This window comes from Monodon monoceros, unplaced genomic scaffold (assembly GCF_005190385.1).
Source record: "Monodon monoceros isolate NGI ecotype Baffin Bay Population unplaced genomic scaffold, NGI_Narwhal_1 Super_Scaffold_4, whole genome shotgun sequence".
Lineage (NCBI taxonomy): Eukaryota > Metazoa > Chordata > Mammalia > Artiodactyla > Monodontidae > Monodon > Monodon monoceros.
The window spans coordinates 53,283,071-53,306,731 of record NW_021703781.1 but is presented as its reverse complement, the minus strand read 5'-3'; the positions used below and the strand labels follow the sequence as shown (position 1 = coordinate 53,306,731).

Below are 23,661 nucleotides of genomic sequence, written 5' to 3'. Positions count from 1 at the left end.
TGTGTGTGTGTGTGTGTGTGTGTGTGTGTGTGTGTGTGTGTGTGTGTGTATGGGGGGGATGGTGATGGAGAAGTTGGTTTTGTTTTACATGTTTTAATTAGGGGATAAGAATCACATGTGTAGAACATTTTCATAGTTCATAATACACAATCAAGCAAAGACAATAACTATCACTTAAGTCCACATAGTTATTCTTTTAGATTATACCTTTTCTTTAATGATTTGATTAATATATTTTCATGGGACTGACAGTCTTCTCAGTAGCATGACCCTGTATCAATCATTCATTCATTCTGCAAATACTTGTTGAATAATTGCTATGTTCCAAGTACTATGTTAGGAACTGGGAATGTAAAAATAAACAAAAATAGATACTTTCTCTGCCCTCATGGAGTATATAATATGGTAGGGGAGACATAGACAATAATCAACTTATCTTAAGACTAAAACAGTACCAAGGAGAGGTACATGGTACTATGAATGACTGTAAGTGCTGGGATTTGACTAAGTTAGGTGGTTGGAAGGGTTCCCTAAAGGAGTCACACTTAAGAAGAACAAGCACATGAAAAGATACTCAACATTGCTAATCATCAGAGAAATGCAAGTCAAAACCACAATGAGATATCACCTCACACCTGTCAGAATGGCCATCATCAAAAAGACCACAAATAAGAAATGTTGGTGAGGATGTAGAGAAAAGGGAACCCTAGTAGACTGTTGGTGGGAATGTAAGTTGGTGCAGCCACTTTGGAAAACAGTATGGAGATTCCTCAAAAAGCTAAAAATAGAGCTACCATATGATCCAGCAATCCCACTTGTGGGTATATATCTGAAGAAAATGAAAACACTAATTCAAAAAGATATATGCACTCCAATATTCATAGCAGCATTATTTACAATAGCCAAGATATGAAAGAAACCTAAGTGTCCATCAACAGATGAATGGATAAAAATGTGGAATGGAATATTACTCATCCATAAAAAAGAATGAATTTTGCCATTCACAGCAACATGGATAGACCCGAGGGGTACTATGATTAGTGAAATAAGCCAAACAGAGAGAGACAAATATAGTACGTTATTACTTATATGTGGAAAATAAAAAATAAAAAAATGAATGAGTATAAAAAACAGAGTCACAGGTACAGAGAACAAACTAGTGGTTACCAGTCAGGGAGAAAGAAGGGGGAAGGGGCAAGATAAGGGTAGGAGATTAGGAGGTACAAACAAACTACTATGTATAAAATAAAAAAGCTACAAGGATATATTGTACAGCATGAGAAATATAGTCAATATTTTACAATATTTTACAATAACTTTTAAAAAATTTTTTCAGTTTTGACAGTCTAGGGTTGTATTTTTTAAAATTAATTAATGTATTTATTTTTGGCTGTGTTGGGTCTTTGTTGCTTTCTCTAGTTGCAGCGAGCGGGGGCTAATCTTGGTTGCAGTGCTCTGGCTTCTCATTGCGGTGGCTTCTCTTGTTGCAGAGCATGGGCTCTAGGCGCCTGGGCTTCAGTAGTTGTGGCTCGCGAGCTCTTGAGTGCAGGTTCAGTAGTTGTGGCCCACGGGCTCAGTTGCTCTGCAGCATGTGGGATCTTCCCAACCCAGGGCTTGAACCTGTGTCCCATGCATTGGCAGGTGGATTGTTAACCACTGCGCCACCAGGGAAGTCCTACAATAACTTTAAATGAAGTATAATCTATAAAAATATTGAATCACTATGTTGTACACCAGCAATAATGTAATATTGTAAATCAACTATACTTCAATTTTTAAAAATTCATTACAAATAAATAAAGTGTAATCTGAAGAATGAGTAAGGTGTTAACTAGACAAAATGAGAAGTAAACAGTATCAGTGTTCTTGGAAGAAAGATAAGTATGTGCAAAGGCCCTAAGGATGAAAAAAGGGCCAGATTGGCTAAAGAAAGGTATAGCTAGAGAAGTAATTAGGAGTCATATTATATAGGGACTTACAGGCATAGTGAAGGGCTTAGAATTTCTTCTAAGTGCAGTGAGACAAATACTGAATGTTTTTAAGCTAGGGAGAGAAATAATTTGACTTATTATACAGAAAGTATGCTGTGTCTCCTCTATGGAAAATGGATTGGAGAGGAGGCAGTGAAATTGGTGAGAAGGCTGTTGTAGGAGTGCACATAATGACGGGAACCTGAATTGGGTTGTGGCAGTGGAATATATTGTTGGAGGTAGAAACCACAGGACTTGATATATTGGATAAGTGTATGGTGATGTGACACAGGGATGTGTAAGTAACTGGGTGGATTTATTATCATTTACGAAGATGGGAAGATAGGGGGAATAACTGGTTCTGGGGGAAAAAAATCATGACTTTAGGTTTCATGTTATGTTTATTGTGCTTGAATCTAAATGGAGATGTCAAGTATATCCTTGAATATGAGGGATCAAGGTCTCTGCTAGAGATATTAATTTTAGTGGTCATTATCATGCAAATGGGATTTAAGGCCATCCATGGGAATATAAGAGATCTGTTAGAATATGGAAAGAAAAGAGACAGAGACTTAGGAGAGAGCCCAGAGGAACTATCACATTTAGAGATGTGAGAAAAGAAGGATAGCCTTAGAGGTAAGAGGAAAGGGAGAGATTGAGGTGTAGGAACCAAGAAAAGAAAGTTTTAAATAAGGAGGGAGTGCTGCTAGAAGTCCAGGAGGTCAAGTAATAGAAAGACAGAAAAGTGCCATTGAACTTGGCAACATGCAGGTTGTTGGTGACCTTGAGAAATATAGTTCAGCGGAGTGGTGGAACAGAAGTCAGATCACAATAGTTTGAAGAGTGAATGGAGGGTGAGAAATTGGAAACAATAATGTGGACAACTCTTAGGAGAATTCTTACTGTGAAGGAAAGTAGAAAAATGAAGGGAGATTTGGGGTCAAGGACGATAATGGCATTTTCTCCCCTTTAATTTAATGTGGGAGACAGCAGAACAGGTTTGTATTTTGAGACTTATCCAGGAGAGAAGAAGAGATAGATGATACAAGAGATCAAGGATATAACCAAAATGAGAAGTTCTTTAAGGCTAGAAGAAATGGAATCCAGAGGAATTGGCCTTCATTAAATGGAGGGACAATTATACCATGGTAACCGAAAGTAAGAAACAAATATTTTTCTATGTCAGAGATTAAAAAGTCATACTGAGGAGACACTTCTACCCCGTATATAAGGTATAGTTAAGGCATCCCAGTTTGTGTACATGGTGTAATTTTGGGCACATAGATGCTAGTTTGTTGTGAATAAGTCAAGAACTTGGACACAATAGTTGGCAACAGATGAAAGAAATGATCATGTGACTGGGTGGTGTGGTGACAAGTGGTGAGGCCTACTTCCCCATATATCCGAAAACTAATAGCACTCAAGAGACTAGAAAAAAGTACATAGGGCAAGAAGGAAAGGTATTGATGAACATTTTTTTTCTTTTATGTGCCAGAAGAAATGGGTATTTACCTTTCTTAATGTATATGTACTAAATATACATATATAACTTTAAACACATAAACTTTAAACACATAAACATATAACTTTAAACACATAAACATTCCCAGTGACTCAACCAACAATAACAAAAATGTCAGCACTCTAAATTACCAGCTCTGTAGTTTTTCCAATCCTCCTGGTTATACAGCTATAATTTTACGTAGTTGTGATCATTGTATATGCATCATTTTGAATTCTGCATTTTTTGCCCATTGCTTTACATTGCCCCTTCCTTATTTCTACATAGTTCTCGTATTTGTCATTCTTAATACCAGTAAAATATTCCATTGCATTAATGTACTGAATTCTGGCTAAGCATTCCCTCACTGCTGGGCATTTGGGCTGTTTCCGGTTTTTGTCTGTAATATATAGCACAGCTGTAAACATCTTTATACAAATAGGTTTTTAAAAAATTTCTTTTGAATTACAGCCTTGGGCTATATTCCAAAAAGCTGGGTTTCTGGGTCAAAGTACTGTATATAGTAATTTTTATGGCTCTTGTATTTGTTGCCAAATTTCTTTTCAGAACAGTTTCACCAGGTCGAAGGGCAACAATGTATTAGTGTATCTTTTTCCCAATACTCTACAACAATGAGTATTACTTTTATTAATTTACTCTGTTTTAATTAATGCAAGATTGTACCTCATGGTTGTTTAAATTTGAATCCTGTTAACTGTGAAAAGAACCAAACATTTTCCAAAACTTTATGTTGTCTCCTTTCCCCTTATTCCACATTTGACTAATGACACAGTAACCATTTTGCCTGAGGCACAGACCAAGAGGTCATTTTAGATTCATTCCTCTCCTTTGTTCACAGTCTCCATTAGTTAGTTATTAAGTTTTGTTATTTCTGACTTCTTAGTATCACTCATATCCCATCTTCCTTTCATTTTTATTTTAAACTTTATCATTTTTCCTCCTAAACAATTTCTCCATATCTAGTCTCAGACTCTAATTTCTCCTTACAGATTTCTGAGTAGTTTTTTTTAAATGCAACATGTGGTCAAGTCACTCTTGCTTGAAATCCAAACCCTTTCACATGTACCCCTGGCCTTTAGGGTCCAGTACCTGCCTTCTTTGCAGCTAGTCAGTAGCTACACACCCTTGCACAACCTGCACTTAGTACATCAAAGTATATGTCCATCTTAGAAGATGCCACACTTTTTTACCTTTGCACCTTTTTATTTTGTGTCATTTTCTTTGGAATACCACTCTCTTCCCTTATTTTTCTTCTTTCCAATAGATCTTCTCTGACATCTTCAGGCAGGATTTCTTATCACCTCCTCTGTCCTTATATGGTACTTTATTTTTCTGCTATAGCACTTATCAAATTGATGATAACTTACTTATTTACCTATCTGCCTCCCCTAACAGACTGTAGACTAAGGTCAAGACTCTGTCTATGTTTTATTGATTCTGTAGCCTTCAGAATCTAGGAATAGCTTTAGTTTTACAGAGCCAAACTAATTTTTAAGCTTAAAAAAGCTTAAAACTACTTAGGTATTTACTGGACTATATAGGACTATCTTCCCAGTTAGGATATGAACAAACAGAGATAGAATCTTCATGTTTGTGTCTTCAGATACTACTGTGTTGCCTGGAATATGGGAAGTACTTAATAAAATGCTTGTTATATTATTTTCATTTCCTCATTCAGGAACTGGCTCTTCCCAGTTATTGATTTTTATCTAAAGGCATAAGTAGTGTTCTTTAGGGTTTTATTATTTTCCTCCGCTTTTCTTTTGTAAACTTTTATGCATCACCTATGTAATGACAATTTTATCTTAATGTATTGCTTTTCTTATTACTTTGAAATATGTTTTTATTGCTTCAGAAGTTACTTTTTATTATAGTTGTTCTTATCCATTTTCTTGTTGGTTGTCTTTTCTGTTTCTTTCCTTACACAGTTAGGATAAAGTTACTACTTCATTTTCACATAGCCTTTTAAAAATGTTTTAATTTTCAATGTTATGCTTTTTAACTTATTTGGAGTTTATTGCCGTATGTACTATAGAGTAAGGACCTAATCTATTTTTTGGTGATGTGACAGTGTCAAGAAAAGCAGGTATTCATTGAAAGCATGTTTACTGAGGCTTTTTGGGGGGCTTTTAAACCATAGGGAGATGAATACTATATTGTCTCTCAATAAACATTTATTGAACAGCTATTTCATGTTTGATCCTTGCTTAAGTGTTGGGCTTATATTGATGAATAAAGCCAAAGTAACTCTTATTCTCTTGGAGCTTAGCAAGACAGAGCCACAGTAAATAAGAAAACAAATTATCCCAAATTGTGTATAATTCTGTGAAGGAAATGATCAAGATACCTGGAGTTGGAGGATTTATTTGGACAAGGTGATCAGAGAAGACTTATCTGAGGAACAATTTATTTAAGCCAAGAACAAAAGAATAAGAAGGAGCCAACTGTTCAAAGATCAGAGTGAAAAAAGTTTTAGATAGAGGTGGTAGGTTGTGTTTGTCAATGTCCTGAATCAGAAACAAGGTTAAGGCATTTGACCAATAGAAAGATGGGCATTATAGTGAGCAAAAGGAGAGCAGTAGGAGGTGAGAATGCATGGACAGGCAAGGACCAGATCATTACTGAACCATGCATACCATGGAAAAGAGGTTGTGTATTTTATTCTCTGAGCAATGGAAAGCTATTACAGGGTTTTTATAAGGGCAGCAACATGTACCAGAGTCTACTCTGTTTTGTGTGCCAAATAGATTTTAAGGTGCAAAAGTAAGAGATCAAAAGAGTTCAGTAAGGAGGGTTTTCACTATGAGGTGTGTATGATTGGGTTAAGGTAATGGCAGAAGAGATGGAGAGAAGTTAAGGTAGACTTGCTTTGTTGATGGATATCCCATCAAGGTGGGGGTGAGAGAATAGGAGGAATTAATAAAGGATGATTTCCACCTTTTGAACGTTAGCATCTCTCTTTCAAGAGCCATCACATGCAGAAAAGGGAGGTTTTCATAAAGAAGTTGCACCAAAATGAACACATATTCATACTCAGGAAACTATCTCTGGAGCAACAAAAGATGACTTTAAGATACATTGGCGGGCTTCCCTGGTAGCACAATGGATAAGAATCTGCCTGCCGGGCTTCCCTGGTGGCACAGTGGTTGAGAGTCCGCCTGCCAATGCAGGAGACGCGGGTTCATGCCCCGGTCCGGGAAGATCCCAAATGCCATGCATCAGCTAGGCCCGTGAGCCATGGCCGCTGAGCCTGCACGTCCGGAGCCTGTGCTCCGCAACGGGAGAGGCCACAACAGTGAGAGGTCCGTGTACCGAAAAAAAAAAAAAAAGAATCTGCCTGCCAATGCAGGGGACACGGGTTCAATCCCTGGTTCAGGAAGATCCCACATGCCACGGAGCAACTAAGCCCATGCACCACAACTACTGAAGCCCATGCACCGTGCTCTGCAACAAGAGAAGCCCGCGCACCACAAGGCAGAGTAGCCCCCGCTCACTGCAACTAGAGAAAGCCTGCATGCAGTAACAACGACCCAACACAGCCAAAAATAAATAAATAAAATAAAAATAAATCAACTACATTGGGTGTGCTTCAAGTTCAGGATAGTGATCTGAGCCCAAGCTCCATTTCCTTCTGGAACATCATCCCAACTCCTATTAAAAACTGATAAAAAACAATTCTGTAATAACAAGCACATGAAAGAGGGATCATTAGCAGGTGAGAGACTTCTGACAGATTTCTATAAGACAGTAAACAGATGGAAGCCTGTTGACAGTAATCAGAGTGAGGAAGTGGCAAGCCAGAGAACCTGGACTCTGAGAAAAGATAGAGAATCTGTCCTGCAGATAGGCTCAGAGGCCAGAGAGGGTAAGGTGGGAAAGGGAGACCAAGCCAAGGGGTTAATATGAAAGTCTGTCTTCATAGGGACTACACCCACAACTCAACTCTCCCCTCCATCATTTTAAGTCCCCTACCCTGCCTACAGAGCAAAGACAGCTCAGTCTGTTATGTCCTAGCAAATGCCAAACCAATAGTTAGGAGCCTTCACCAAAAAAATACTGCCGGAATACCAGGGATGAGCTAGTATTGCTAAGGTGGAGTTGCTTCTGCGTAGTAAAATGCTGAGTAGAGCACTGTGGGATACCCTAGCCCAAAGGCTACCTGTGCCCTCCCTCTTCCCTCTCTAAAGGGAAGTGTGTTGGTCAACAAGCTCTGACCGTAAAATAGAGATTCCAGGGAAAGGAGAGACTTATAAAAAAAAAACCCATATATTCAACAGCTTAGAAAAATCAGCACCTACTACCTAGAAGAATCTATTTAGTCCCCAATTTAAAAAAATAAATAGATAGGCAAAGATCACAAAATGTAAGAAGGAAACAAGTAACATAAAAGAGAAAAACCAAGACAAATACATTTTAAAAATTGACCCAAGAAGAATTATAATTCAAGATCAGAACTAGAAAAGTAAAAAGCTATAATTAGTATCCTTATAAAGATATAGTAAGATACTATATTTATATATACTGTATTTTGTATACAGAGCAAAAAATATTTTTAAAAACAAAATATATAATTGCTGAAATTAAGCCCAATAAATGTGATGATTTCTTGGATACAACACTGAAAGCATAAGTGATAAAAGAAAACACTGATTAGCTGGACCTCATAAAAATTAAGAACTTCTGTGCATCAAATGATACCATCAAGAAGGTGAACAGACACACAAAACAGGAGAAAATATTTGCAAGTCATACAGCTGATAAGGAATTTATAGACAGAATATATATATATATATACACACACACACACATATAAATTCTTACAACTCAACAGTAATATGACAACCTGTTTAAAAATGACCAAAAGGGATTTGAATAGGCATTTCTCCAAAGAAGACATACAAATGGCCACTAAGTACATGAATAGATGTTCCACATCATTAGTCACTAGGAATGTGCAAATCAAAATCACAGTGAGATACCACTTTACATCCACTAGGATGGCTACAAATCAAACAGACATACACAAGCAAATGTTGGAGAGGACGTGGAGAAATTGGAACACTCATACACTGCTGGTGGCATATAATATGGTGCAACTGCTTTGGAAAACAGACTGGCAATTACTTGAAAGGTTAAACATAGAGTTACCATATGACTTAGCAATTCCACTTCTAGGTATATACCCAAGAGAAATGAAAACATATGTCCACACAAAACTTGTACACAATTATTTATTGTGGCATCATTCATAATAGCCAAAAAGTAGAAACAACCCAAATGTCCATCAACCAATGAATGGATAAATAAAATTCAGTAAATCTATACAATGGAATATTACTTGAAAATAAAGAGCACTGAAGTACCAACACATGTTGTCAGAGATGAACCTTGAAATCATCATGCTAACTGAAAGAAGCCAGTCACAAAAGCCCACACAGTGTATGGTTTCCTTTATATGAAATGTCCAGAATAGGCAAATCTATAGAGACAAAAAGCAGATTGGGTTGCCTAGACTGGTGAAGTTTTCAGGGAAATGGAGAGTGACTGCTCATGGGAATGGGGCTTCTTTTTGAAATTAAATATTCTAAAATTAGATTATGTTGATAGTTGCACAAATTTGTAAATATAATAAAAATATTGAACTGTACAGTTAATGAGGGAATTATATGGTATTAAATTTTATCTCCAAAATGCAGTTGAGTCCAATAAAAGAATTATAAGATAAAATCAAGGAAATCTCCCATACACAGAGTGTTGGACAGAGACAAAAAATTTGGGATGAAATCTTACTGGTATAAAAGATCAGTTCAGGATCCCCAGCAGCTGTCTCATAGGATATCCAGATCCAGAAACAAGGAAGAAAATTATGGTTACAGAAAGAATGAAAACCTTATCAACCTTTACAATGTAAAATTAAGGGGACAGTTGACAGAAAATAGGTGGTAAAAACGGAGAGAAGAAATATGACCCACACGGCTGATATCCTCTCATAATATGTATGGAGTTGGAAAATATTGTCTAAGCCATTGAAATAATAAATTGAGATGTGGAGAAGAGGAGGCCCAGTAAACCACGCACATGGAGTTAACCCTTGGTTAGAATGAATTATGGCAGCATTTCCTTAAATGTGCTCTGGAAAATATCAGTTCTGCAGGATAACAACGTTATGTGGAGGCGGAAAAAAGTAAAAGCTTCCATAGTCAAGTAAGTTTGAGAAATATTGGGATATACAAATGTACTGAAACACTTCCCAGCATCTTTATTACATTAGTTTACATTCTGAATCTCCAAGAAGGGGATTTAGCATGCAGAATTTAAAAAATTTATTTGACTGTAGTCTTATTTTCCAAGAGTATCTTGAGGGACTCGTGTTCCACTAACATGTTTGGACATCACTGACTTGGAATATGAGCCCTGCTTTAGGTGAGATATGGCCATAGAGCAAACAAAAGCAAAAGAATTACAATTTGGAGAACTCAGAACTTGGACCATTTCAATAGCCCCATTACTGGTCTATTTGGTTCCATTCTTGTCCTCTCCAGTCTATTCACCACTCAGCTGCCAGAAAATCTTTTACAGACATAATTCACATGATGTCAGTCATTTGCTAAAGACTCTTTAATGACTTTTCATTGCTCTTAGAATAAAATTTAATCTCCTTACCACATCCAGCAAGGCTCTACAATGAGCAGTCTGGCTGCTGCCCAGCTCTTCATTCTTATCTTCTCCAGATTTCTCTTTTCCTTACTTCACTCAGGCCTCACTGGCCTGCTATGTACTAAGTTTCTCTCTTTTTTTTTTTTTTTGGTGGGGAGCGGGGGTTGCACAACACATGCTTTTCTTTCTACCTAGAGTGTCCTCTCAGCTTGCCACATGGCTGGTTTCTCCTCACCCATCAGAGTTCTTTCTTGAATAGCCTAGCTAAGTGATTCTCTATCAGCGCACTCTGTTAGTTCTCTTTATGGCATTTATCACAAGTTATAACTGCATATTTACTGTTTATTTTTTGCTTACAGATCATAAACTCCATGAGAGCAGGAAGTTGTCTGTTGTATTTACTAATACATATTCAGTGCTGGCAAAAAGCCTAGCACACGGTGGGTGCTCCAATTTGCTGAATGAAGAATGGAAGTTATACTCATATTTTACCGAGTTGCTAGTGGCATATTCTAACCTGAACCTAGGTTAGAACAGAAAGCTAGACAGGACCTTTAACTCCCATGGTGGCCCAGAGAGCTATCGAAAGCATTCCAATTTGGGCAAAAAAAATAAAAGCAGGAGAATTAGGAAGGAAATAATGGTCTTTTCCATCACAGCAGACCACATTATGTATGCTGTGTGCTCAATGATCTACAAAACAGAAACAGAAAACTTGCCTTTTTATATCCAGAATTTCTATCTTTAGTTCTAATTACCAAAACTTCTACTAAGTACCTAATGCTGATTTATAGACTCCACTGGTACTCAAAGCATAGACAAACAGTGAAAGCGGTATGTGTAACGATGGAAAGTTCACTATGTTCCTATACACAGGCTCTCATTACGACTTTTGAGGGCCCTGGGCATTTTTGACCTCGTGGGTCCCTTCCTCCATAAAGACATATTAAATCAACAGCCTTCTGTGTTCTACTGTAGTAAGTCAATATAGCAGGATTGGGGGCAAGGGTGGAAATAGCAGGAATGTAAAGAGCATACACTTTAGAACTAGATGAGACCCAGATCAGCTTCTAGCTAGGTCACCTTGAATTATTTAATCTCTCTAAAACCTCATTGGTAAAATGAGGCTAATGAAATTATCTATTTCTTAGGCTTGTTGTGAAGTTAAATGAGATAATGAATTGAAAGTGCTAAGTGTAGTTCCTGGCACAATCCACACCTAAAGAAATGTCGGCTACAATTGTTAAGGACAAGTGAATTTCAAATTGAAAAGGCAGGGTTGTTTATCTGACTTTTTGCCTATGGCTCAATGTAGCCTTCTAAGCAGTTCAGAGAACTGAATGAGATTGAAAACTAGAAAGATTAGCTAAAGTAACATTGCATTATAATGAGGGTGATCACAGCTTCTGCCTACAAACCTGCTTACACCACATTCTTGTTTGGAGTGGGAAATTGCACAGCTGGGGACAGTTTGGTGCACAGAGAAATCATCACAGTGTTATTCCTAATAACTGTTATGTTTCATTTCACCTGTGAAAGAGTATATGACTTAAACTACAGGAGGTGAGAACAATTTATTCCTCTCAGTTTATAAGAAGAGAGTTTCCTTCTCTGCCTGTAGAGAGAGGCAGGGCCTCCCAGCAGCTGTTCAGTGCTAATTAACAAGGAAGCATGGGCTACTGTAAAGGTCTGCTCCCTAGCTGAGAATTATGCTAATGACTGCCTACTTCTAAACTTGCTTTTTTTTCTTTTTTTCTTTTTTTCCTGGACAGGACTTCTTTCTTGATTAGAGAGACAGCCTAATTCCTGACCCAAGCCCAGGGATATCAGTTATGGCTATTATGATGAAGGATGTTTCTCTCTTCTTCTGTTGTCAGAGAAGTCAGATGGGGGTTAGAACATTGGAGAAGGAGATGGGTGTCCTGGGACATAGATTTAGGTTTGACACGTATGGTCTTGGGAAATATCTTCCTCACTTTCTTTTTTTCCATTCCTTGCCTCCCTTCCCCATTCTACCTTCCCTAAGAACGCTACTCTTCCTCCACGAATGACCTACCCTAACAAGTGCTGCTGAGATGACAATCTGTAAAAGGCGTGGCCCATGGTCCTCCCTCAATGGAAGCACCTGGAGAGCTTCTTTAAAATGCAGCATGAGATATAGTACAGAGAGGTCCCGAGTCCCCTTTATCCAGTTTCTCCCAACAGTGACATCTTGTGACACTATAGGACAATATCACCACTAGGACATTGGCATTGATACAGTAAAGATACAGACCATTTCCATCACCACAGGGGTATCTCATGTCACTCTTTCATCCTTCTCATTCTCGCTCTCTACTTAAAACTTTGGCCAACCAGTAATCTGTTCTCTATTTCTATAATTTTGTCATTTCAAAAATGTTACATAAATGGAATAATATAATATGCAACCTTTTAGGGTTAGATTGTCCACTCAGCATAATTCCCTGGAGATTCAACCAGGTTGCTGCATGTGTCTATAGTTTGCTCCTTTTCATTGCTGGTAATGTTCCATGGTGTGGGTAGACTACATTTTGTTTAACCATTCTCTCACTGAAGGAGCAAAGTATGAGAACTACTGCCGTATAATATAGACAGAGCAGGTCTTATTATCTTATTTTACAGATTAAGGAATGGAGGTACACAAACGCTAAGTTATTTACCAAGCTCACGTTTACGGGGTGCCAGCAGTGTGCCTGGCAGTACCCTTGTTTCTTCATGTATGTTATCTTGTTCATCTTCACAATGCCTTTGGGAAGTAGGCTCTCTCCATTTGAAAACATTCAGGGAGGTTAAACAACTTACCCAGGGTCACATGGCTAATATGTTGTGGAGCCAGGTCTGAAATCAAGTATCTGTCTGACTCCTAGGCCCATGCTCTTTCTACTTTGTGGTGCTGTTTTCCTGAATTTTCATCTTTGAGTGAAGCCGTGTGGTCTAGCATACTGGAAAAAATATATAATACTCTTCACCTTAGTTCCATAGTTTTCACTCTCATAGACTCAGCTTCATACCGGGACTTGAGCTTTTGGAAAGTCTGCTTTTCTGTTTGAAATTCTTCACGATATCTTGATGCATTTTTCCTCCTTCCCACCTGGCTCCACAGCCAGGACAAATCATATCAGGTCAGTTATAGCCTTCTTTGCCTGAATCCAGCAGCATTTTAGACTGTCGAGACATGTCTGTCATAATATTCCCCTAACCAGCACCTTCCAGCTCCAGCCATAGCCTTCCAGATCTGTTTCAACATCTTCTTTCACCACCCCTCACCCCCTGCTATTTGTCTTCATTCTAATCAAGCAAACCTATTTTGTCCTTTCTGTATTATTGTCTCACATCTGCCTCCATTTTATTCCAGACATTGTTCTATAGCCTCCCTCCTCCCAAGTCCCCATTAGCAGCATGAAATAGCCTTCATCTTGGGGGCCAGTTCCAGGTAATAGTGCCTGGCACCGTATCTTGAGAAGGATTCTTAGGCCAATTCTGAGATTAGGGAAAGAGTATTGAGATCTGTTACCAAGGTCTACCATGGGTTCAGAAAAAGGGAGCACATATCACAAATTTGCCATCTCTGCATGGTTAAAGCAAGGGATTTAAAGTCAGAAATGGATTTGATTCTTAGCTCTGCAACTTATTAGTTGGGTGATCTTGAGCACAGTTTCTTCATCTATAAAATGAAAGTAATAATACCTACCTTATAAGACTGTACATTATGTAAACTGCTTACCAAGTGCCTGTCAATCAGTAAGTGGTAGCTAACTTATTTTTTCCTTTCTTCATTAAGATCCTTCTTAAATGAAGCCTCATGGGTGTAACTTTTATTGGTAAGAGAGATTCTGTAGAGAGTCTCACCCCTCTCAAGAAGTCCTTGTATGTTAAAAACTCTATAAATCTATCAAATTAAGGGAATTATAAGCTAGAAGAGAAGCCTCAATAGAGAGCTGCACTAGCCATTAAAGTCAATGAACATATAGCCATGCTATTTATCAGCCTGCTGCAAGTGTAATATTATATATAAATATGGGTGGGGAGAAAAAAAGCAAGGGAAGGAGGGAGGGAGAGAAGAAGGGAGGCTTGAAGGGAGGAATGGAAGGAGAAAGAGAAACGGAGAGAGTAGAAAGAGAGAGAGAGAGGGTGGGGAAGAAAGAGATCAATATTTTATTTCTTCTAGAGCTTAATATATAGTTAACCTAGTATAGCTTAATATATAATTAGCCATGGAAATGTAAGTGACTTTGGACCAAATAGAAGATGCCTGGTTTGCTGTAACTCAAAATGAATAATTTCCTCGCAAGTTTTTCCTAGCTTTTGTGTAGAATGGCTGTCACATCTTATTCATGTTAGTTACATAACCAAAGATTCTCCTTGTGGACAAGGAAAAGAAGGATCAGGCTGCCACACTCTTACTGAAGTTTGTAGGCGTTTGGACATCTAGTTCCCCATGAAGGATTTATCCTCTTTCCTGGGAGCAAAATTCAGAAACCAGTTTTCAGGGTTGCACTGTGTGGTCCAGAAGCAGAAATCAAACTCCAAAGACCATGAATAAAGATGTGCCTTATTATAAGAGAGAGCTGTGATATGCACCGGGAGAGAAGGCTCCACAACATTGCAGATACGTCATATGTGCAGGTGGATAACAAAGGAAAGAAATTCTCCCAGATTTGGGGTCCCTTGGGGGAGGAAAGGAACTCTCACAATGAAAGGGGATATTTTGTTCTTTTCCATAGCAGCATATTTGCTCCAGTGGGAAAGAGTCCCCAGTACTGAAACGTCTGCCTGGCACTGGCCAATTTTCTTAGGTACAGGTCCTTGCCCCTTCCCTCTCTTATCCTTTTTTGAGTGACTGGATGTCAGCATGAGGACAGACATCTTCTGTTCTCTGAAATAATCTTCCAAGATTTCTGTCTTCATAATTCAGGTATGGAGACATCCAACCTTGGAAAACCAAGATCTTTCCTTTTTGTCATTATTCACATCCTGGGTCATCTTTTACTTGTTTGTTCATAGACCTAAATCTAGGGATTAGAATGGAGGTGGATGGTTGAAAACGCTTGGATAATACTGGACCCTAAACAGAATTTCACTTTCCCAATGGTATTTCACTTCTGACAGCACTAGTCTGTGTGCATGTTATTCCACCTCTAATATTCCTGTTGCTGAGCATTCTGCAGCTGTGTGGAAGTTATTCATTTATGTGGTTTGGGCCAGTTTCTGAGAAACAGGCAAAACTAAGGAGCAGAAGAATCCATCAATGTTAGATTTGAACAAAGAAAATTATAATCTTTTTGGACTTGTTGTCCTCCGCAGTGCCAATATAGATATAAAAACAGAGTATGGAAATGATATAGATACACGGTAGATACAGAGAGCCCTAGTGTTCAGAGAGGGATAATGGGGCTGGGGAGAATTCACCAGATTCACTGGCTATAATGTCTATTCCATGGAGTTTTGTCTTATCAGTTTCCTTTATGTGTTATTTCTGTCATTTGTTTTTGTTTTTCTAGTTTTTTTTTTCAATCATTCAAAGACTTCTGAAAACAGAACATTTGCTCCATTTTAAATGAGTTTTATACACTTCTCAAAAAAACAAAGGTATGTTTAGTCATTCTGGTAGTATTTGGAAATGCATATTTTGTTTGACATTATTCCTGAATTAGATTCTTCCTCATCAGAATAAGTGTAGAAATGCTTCCATATGTTTGAAGTTGTTCTCATCATTTTGCCAAGAGGGAAAAAGGAAGAATGTAGTTTACAACAGTTTTCATATGAACATATATTTAATAATTTTTTCCCATAAAGTTAGCTAAAACAACTTTTATACTGCTTAAATATGCTACTAAAGTTAAGATAATAATATCATTGGTCTAAACATACTAAATAGTGATTGACAAATTTTTAAAAATATTAAAATGAAATGAAAGTATATTTTACTATTTTGATTTCTTTTACAAAATAAGACTTTAGGTAAGGATCTGACTTTACTGTTTTCCCAAATAGCTACAAATCACATAGCACTATTAAAAACATGCTTCAGTTTTTCACATACTAAATTCTTTTCCATGTAATAAATTCTTATATATAAATTTTTGTAAAAAATCTCTTCTGTTCCATAGATATCCTTACTAATTCCTGATCTCTTTACTAAGATCTCCTGACTAATGCCTAGGAATGTTTTAATAATTGCAGGTTTTATGGTATATTTTAATATATGGTAGATCAGATAAATGTCTTTTCAGTATTACAGTTTTTTCAGAACATTCTTGGCTTCTTTCAGATAAATGTTAGAATGATTTTGCAACGTTTCAAAAATATCTGATGGGATTTTTTTATTAGAATTTCATTAAACCCATAAATTAGGTTAGGAAGAATAAATTGATTTTCCTACCCAGGATCATGGTAGGTCTTTTCCCATATTCAATTTAAAAATATTTCCCTGTAAACTATATAATATTCTATATAGGGGTCCAGTATATTTCATATTTAATTATAGATATTATAGATTTTCTTTGCAGGTGGGGGAGGGGTGTGGGGAGAAAACATTAGCATTACTTTAAATGTTCCTAACTCTAGTTTTCCCATTCTTTTTATAATGTAACTTTTGATAATGGAAGGTTATTTAAAGACTTAATTATCAACCTGTAGCAGAACAAACTATTCAATGCATATGAGGATCTCCAGATTATAGTATCATACATAACAAGTTTCCAGCTTCTAAGACACCAAATTAGATGTGTTCTTAATTGCCTGTCCAGAGCCTTTTAGCCAGGCAGGGCATTGATGATTATTTTTTCCTCCTAATTTTCTTGTGAATGTGTAACTGTTATCATCAATGACTATTTACTTCAAGTTCTTTGAGGCATTTTCAGAAGGATCGGAGTACATTCACCAACACCAGCATTAAAGTCTATTCCTGGACTGCCCATCTTAGGCAATGGCATTACCACAGTTAAAACTTTGGGGTTCTCTCTTACACCGCTTCCTCACTTAAACTCACCTACCGAGTCCTCTTGAGTGCTCCAACAGTGTTTTTTTCAACTGTGTCTTTTTTCGTTCCCACATTTCAAAGCCTCCCATCACTCTGCAGTCATCTCCCTCCATTTTGTCCACACCACACTACCTTTCACCTTTACCATAGCCAGAGTGATCTTCCTAAAACTCAAGTCTGATCCTGACACACCCTCACTTGCTTAAGCACAGGATAAATCCAACATGCAGGAGGAGCTAGCTGTATTTTACAATATTGTGTTGGGTGCTAATCATACAAAGATAAATAAGACCTCGACTTGTACCGAGATGTTAAGGAATAAAGGCCAGATGTGTTAGCATCACAGGCTAGCAACTAGTTATCTGACCAGGCTGACTTCCTACCCACTCCCTTACCTCTCCCCTGATATCCAGATACCCTGGACTCCTGAGAAAACACTCACCTTGACTCTGTCATGCTTTGCTCAAGCTGCCCTATGCCTGGCCTGCTCTTCATGGCAAAATCTTACCCTTCTTTCAATACTAGATTCAACCTCTTGTGAGATGTGAAGCTTTACTCAATGCTTATCCCTCTTCTAACATCATAGAAGGTAGAGCTGGCTACTCGCTTGACTGATCTCCCACAGCAGTTAGTTTGCACCAGTAATGCAACACAAAGAGACTAATTTGTCTCAGTGTCTGTCTTCTTGGCTTTACTGTGATTGTCTTATAGCAGAGGCCCTGAGTCAGTCACCTTTCGACACCTGCTCCAGCACCTAGTCTTACAAATAACACTGAAATGCTCAAGTCTGTGAGAGGAAGCCACAAGCAAAGAAGGTGCTGAGGCCTTCTGTTCTTTTTCTAAAAAATAAGGTAGTGTTTTCTCAAGGCAAAAATTCAACTTATTTTTTTGCATTTTAATAATTCTTGTCCTCAGTGTAAACAGCTTGAAGGCAACATAGGGTTTGGAATCAGAAAACCTGAGTTTAGTCTGCACTACTCTATGAATTTGAACACGTCGCATAACCTCTATGAGACTTACCAACCTCCACCATAAATTAGAAATGTCTGCCTACCAGGGCTGCTTTGAGAGTTATGTGAAATTATATACATAAGAAGCTGAAAAAAATTTTATAAGAAAGCACTCTAAATGTCATTGTAATTTTTATTATGGTTATTTTTATATGTAAATGGAGGCAGTTTTACTTTTCAGAGATTTTAGAAATAATTTTGGAGGAGTAAAGCCCATGTAAATAAATATATATATATATTAATGACACTTGTATCTAAGTTTGCCTAGGTTTTCTAATTTTTAAAATATCCTGGGGAGGGGGTACAAAATTTCATTTCCCCCTCTTAATTTTTGGGTTATCCTACTTCTAAGATTGCCATCAGGTTTCCACAGCTTAGAGTGCTTCTGTGGCAGGTGTAGTATTTTGGATCCTAATCTGTTTTCTTTCTCCCTGGACTTTTCCATTTTTCTCCTGTCTATTCAAGCAGATAGCTGGTTGTGTGCTTATTGACTCAGGGGTGGCACCTGACAGGATGGAGAAGAGAATGCACAGCCTTTCCAGCTTTTGAATTTTAAAGGAAGAATCCTGGGCATAGGGCTAGAAATGGTGAGGAGAGTGGAGCTACCCTCCCAGAGTCAAGAGATTTTTCTGGGCTGGAGAAAGGAGAGGAGAAGGGAAAGAGAAATCCGTGGGCTCCAAAAGCAGAGGGTTCCTATGTCCTGCTTCCTAAGAAGTACTGCTAGGAGGAGTGGCATGATCCCATAAAAATGAGCTGCTTAGGGTGCTGGAAATACTACTTCTCTAGCCAGTAGGGACGTTAGTAACCTGTATAATGTGATTAATAATATCCACCTCACCAAGCAAAGCAATTTTGAGAATTATATGAAGGAAATACATGCGAATACCTGGTACTAAATAGGTATTCAGTAAATGTTATATTCCCTCCAATCCCCATTTATGTTTTGGTCCTGCTCAGCAAGCCACTTTCATTCCTCAGTCAACCCTATGCTCCATTTCCCACGTTCTTGCTCCTGGACTGCTGAGTGGTACTAGGCAAAAAGAGCAAAAACCATACAGGCAAGAGCCACGCTGCCTCCCCCTCCTGTTCTTTCCTCTTCCCCTCTCCCTCCCCCTTCTCCTTCCCCTCCTCATTGTCTCCCTACTCTCCATCCTCTTCATCTTCTTTTATGAACATCACGCTGCTACTAAACCAGTAGTCCTGGTATCCCTTCTCCTTCTCTCACCCAGTCCTGCAGAGACTCAATCCTCTTCCACCATCAGGGCAAAACAGAGCCTCTGTCTGGGCAGCGCAAGCACGCCCTTTGCCCATGTGTCCTCCTGGCAAGGTTAGGCTGGAGTAGGGCAGGGGTAGGGCATTCTTGACAAAATACCGTCCTTCTCCCTTCTCAGTGGACAAATTCTTTGTTTATGAAGTACTGATGGAAGATTGTTTCTGTCTGAGGAGACGTTCCCTTCCAGGGTCTCCGGAAAGAGAATTGAAAGTAAGATCTGAAGGAACTGAGATGTTCCTTTTGATTTCCTATGTCTGAGTGGTAACTCTCTCAAATAGTAACACGAGCCATGACAGCGCATGGCCTCAGAACATGTGGATGGCTAAAAGGAGGCAGGTCGATAATTGAGTTATTCACAGACCTGCAGTTCATGATACCTTATGGAATCTGTGTGGCCTTGGGTGCTCTCTCCTGTCACTGTGTTTCTGGTGGAACCCCAAGGGGCACAGGAGGGTGGCAAAGTGCTAGCAAGACTTTGCTGAGTGCTTTGCAGGGAGACAGGTCTGGTTTCCGTTTTCAGCTGAGCATCCTGGTCGAGACACTCAGTTCTCTACTTAGCTGCTCCAGAAATGGTTAAATTTCTCTATGTGGTGCTTAGGTTTCTACACTTAGACAGCTGTGGTAGCCCATCACTAGGGCACATTTGTTAGTGCTTCATACTTATATACTTATATAAATAAATTGGGTTTTCCCATGCTCTCTATAGAAGGAGAGGCCTGAGGTTTTTCAAAGGCATATGTTGTGTTGTCATCCTTGGAAAATGTTATCGTTTGTCTCCTAGTAGATCTCAGAATCCTTAGAGAATAGGAAGTGTGACAGATAAGTTTTGACCACAGGGAAGGTGATGTGGGAGCCATCAGGCATGGGATTGGAAAGACAGATGTAGGTATAATGCTGTCTTGGGGTCTTGATTTCCAGATGGTAAAGGATGTGTGGAGAGCTGAAAGTGTGATTACTTTCACCTTCTGTACCTTTCAACTTCCAATGCCTATGGATAGGCCATCGCTGTGGGCCCTCTCAGAAAGCGTAGTCGCCCAAGGATTGGCCTGATCTCTGTCTCAGCTTATTTTCTTTTAACCCTGGGGATATGGTTTACTTTAAGTTGCAATATCTTTGTTCTTTCTGTTTCCTACAGATTCATGAAGGTGGCAGGAAACACAGTGGATGCAGTTACCTGGCAACAGTAGGTATTCACCATTTTTGCTCTTACTTATTATCAGATGCTGTGAAATGAAAGATAAGTAGTTGTCATGAAGTTATAACTGAAATTTAATAAACTATCTTCCGTGCTCCAAGAAAAAAGTTAAAACTAATTCCAAAATTAATTGTTGGCCATCAGTAACTTTAATCATAGTGAAAAATATTTTATTCTGCATTTATACTCTTAGTTTCTGTAAACAACAAGTTCCAGATATTTCCTGAAATTCTTATCCTCCTTCAGTTTGTCGTTGTGAGTCATGGATTGAGTGGGTCTGAGGATCTTGTCATTCCCTTGCTTAAAACCCCTCAGTGCTGGGGCTTCCCTGGTGGCGCAGCGGTTGGGAGTCTGCCTGCCGATGCAGGGGACATGGGTTCGTGCCCCGGTCTGGGAAGATCCCACATGCCACGGAGCGGCTGGGCCCGTGAGCCGTGGCCACTGGGCCTGTGTGTCCGGAGCCTGTGCTCCGCAGCAGGAGAGGCCACAATAGTGAGAGGCCCGCGTACCGCAAACAAACAAACAAACAAAAAAAACAAAAAACCCTCAGTGCCTTCCCTTTGCATGTAGACCACAAGCCACACTCTCTACTCTGGCCTATAAGGCTCTTTGTGTTTGGCCTCTGCTCTCGTCTGATGCCACCCTGCCCTTACTCATTCTGTCCCAACACACTGGTGAGGACCTTCAGTTTGTAGAGGGTTCACATGCATGTCTGCCTCAAGAACTTTGTATGTATCATTCCCTCTGCCTGGAATGCTGTTATCTTCATATTTTGTGTAGCTTACTCCTTCTCATCTCTTAAGATTCAGCTTACATGTCACCTCCTTCAAGAGGCCTTCCCTGATGATCCTATCTAAAGTAGACCCCCTATTTAATTGTCTTTCTTAGCTCGTTTTTCCATAGCACTTACCATAACTTACAATTACTATTTTTTATACTTGTTTTTGTAATTTGTGTGTTTTCTCTTTTACCAGAATAGCACTTATTCAGTTCAACAAGTGCTTATTTAGGCAACTGTTAATTGGGCATTTACTGGGGGGAAAGTAACGCCAATGATAATAATAACAATGTGGCAGGAACCTTTATGTGTCTTACTATATCTGATCCTCAGAGCAACCAAATGAGGTCAGGACTGTTTTTATCTATATTTTTCTACAACTTAGAGGAAGGTGTATAAAATCCAAAGATTACACAGAAAGTGGCAGATTTTGGACTTGAAGTTGGTTCTGTCTCACTCCATGGGCTTCTCTTAACTGTTATGGCTTTGGTAACAAGACAATGATCCTATACTGGAAATATTACATTCTATCGGTGTAATTCAAATCCTCTTCAGTGTCCTCACCAAAAGCTATCTGGATAATGTAGCATAAAGACAAGAGACTGGAGAATTTATAGTGTTTATAAAGAGGAGTAATGAGATCAGTGTACAAAAATTAGTTGGTAAGAATGTAAGCATTGCTCAGTTATCATGGCTGACAGGGAGGGATCAGAGAAAGTTTTTTTCCCCTACTCAAGTACTCTCCATAGTACAAATGCAGTGAAGTGAGCACAGTATTTTTTTTTTATATAAAGGAGAAATACGTTTTTGTAAATAGTTTGTTTATTAGCTATTTAAAAAAATATTGGCCATCTCTCAAGATAAATATCATGTGTTTGTAACTACTCTAAAAATACCCCCAAAGCAGGCATGGGGTTGTGTTTCTTTTGGCTCCAGGATCAGCACTCATTTGGGGACAACAAGTAGCACCTGGACTCTACCATTTATTCCTTACAGCCATAATTTTCAGTCAGGACTTGGAATAGTCATGGAACAATTCCAAGAAATCTTGGCCAGGAGGACTCAGTGAAAATTAAAGCCAAATGCCATGTTTCTCTAACCCTGAGAAATGCTGAGGTGAAAATTTCTTAATAATGTAAAGGAAATCAAGAGTCACTGTCAGGAAAAAAAAAAGGAGAATAGAATTTGTCAGTATACATCTAGCCAAAAGAATCAATTCAATACTAGGATATTGAGCTTGGAGCTTGAACAACCAGAACTCTGAGTCTGAAGTCATAAATAAATAAATCTATATAGTTAGACTATTTTGATTTGGACTTTCATGCTCTTGGATTTTCAGGACCAAGATACACGACTTGATGATTGGTTCTTCCCTCCAACCCATGCAGAAAACCCAGAAAGAGTTAGTGAGATGAAGTTCCAATTACAGGAATGGTGGAATAGCTTGTATCAGATATCAATGATAAATCTGGACAATAATTAAATACACACACACACACACACACACACACACACACACACACACACACAAAGAGTGATCAAAAGGCAGCAAAAGCTAGAGGAAGTTATTCAATTCCTGAAAGAAGTGAATGGCACTGGTGAGATCTGTGGTTACTTAAGAATCCATACAGTATGAGGTGGCTTTAAACTCAAAAGAAATACATGGTCATATTGATTTGAGGTGTCGGAAAAAAAAAGTCAGAAGGTGGAAATCTCAGAAAGATGGAGTTATGGGGCAAAACACCAAATATGCATATAAACTTCCTTTCAAATCTTTGCCTGATCCCTGAACTGTGCATATTTAAGGGAGACTTCAAGGAGCCTGGGAGAAAACAACAGCTGGAAGCCTGAAAAATTTGAACAGAAATTTCAGCTGCTGTCTGTCACATGAGGGACAGAGATTGTAATTTGAATCTCACAAATTGAGGGGCTTGATAAACACCTTGTGCTTTCCAGTGAAAACTAAAAGACATGCCTCAGGAGTAAAGTCTATGTCCCAGGACTAAGGATTTGCCTTAAGTCTAATGTGTAACCACAACAGACTCACCCTAACGAAGTCTGAACTGCAGCTGCTACAAGAACAAGATGACCAGACATTCATCCAACTGCCTGCTAGATCCCAGACCAACACTCTTCTGTCTCTACAACATATCAACCACACTTTCCAGTATACAATTTTAAAAATTACTAGACATGCAAAGAAACAGAAAAATGTGGCCCATGGCCAAGAGAATGATCTATGACTTGAAACCC

The 23,661-nt window shown here is 38.6% G+C and overlaps 1 protein-coding gene across 3 annotated transcripts in view; it reads left to right on the top strand.

Moving 5' to 3' along the window:
* HPSE2 (heparanase 2 (inactive)) overlaps positions 1-23,661 on the top strand; it is a 573,943-nt gene that overhangs the window by 324,994 nt on the left and 225,288 nt on the right. For all 3 annotated transcript variants that reach the window (XM_029201275.1, XM_029201274.1, XM_029201273.1), the window contains one exon: positions 20,571-20,618. In XM_029201275.1, the coding sequence (XP_029057108.1) occupies positions 20,571-20,618 (48 nt within the window). The remainder of the gene's footprint in view (positions 1-20,570; positions 20,619-23,661) is intronic.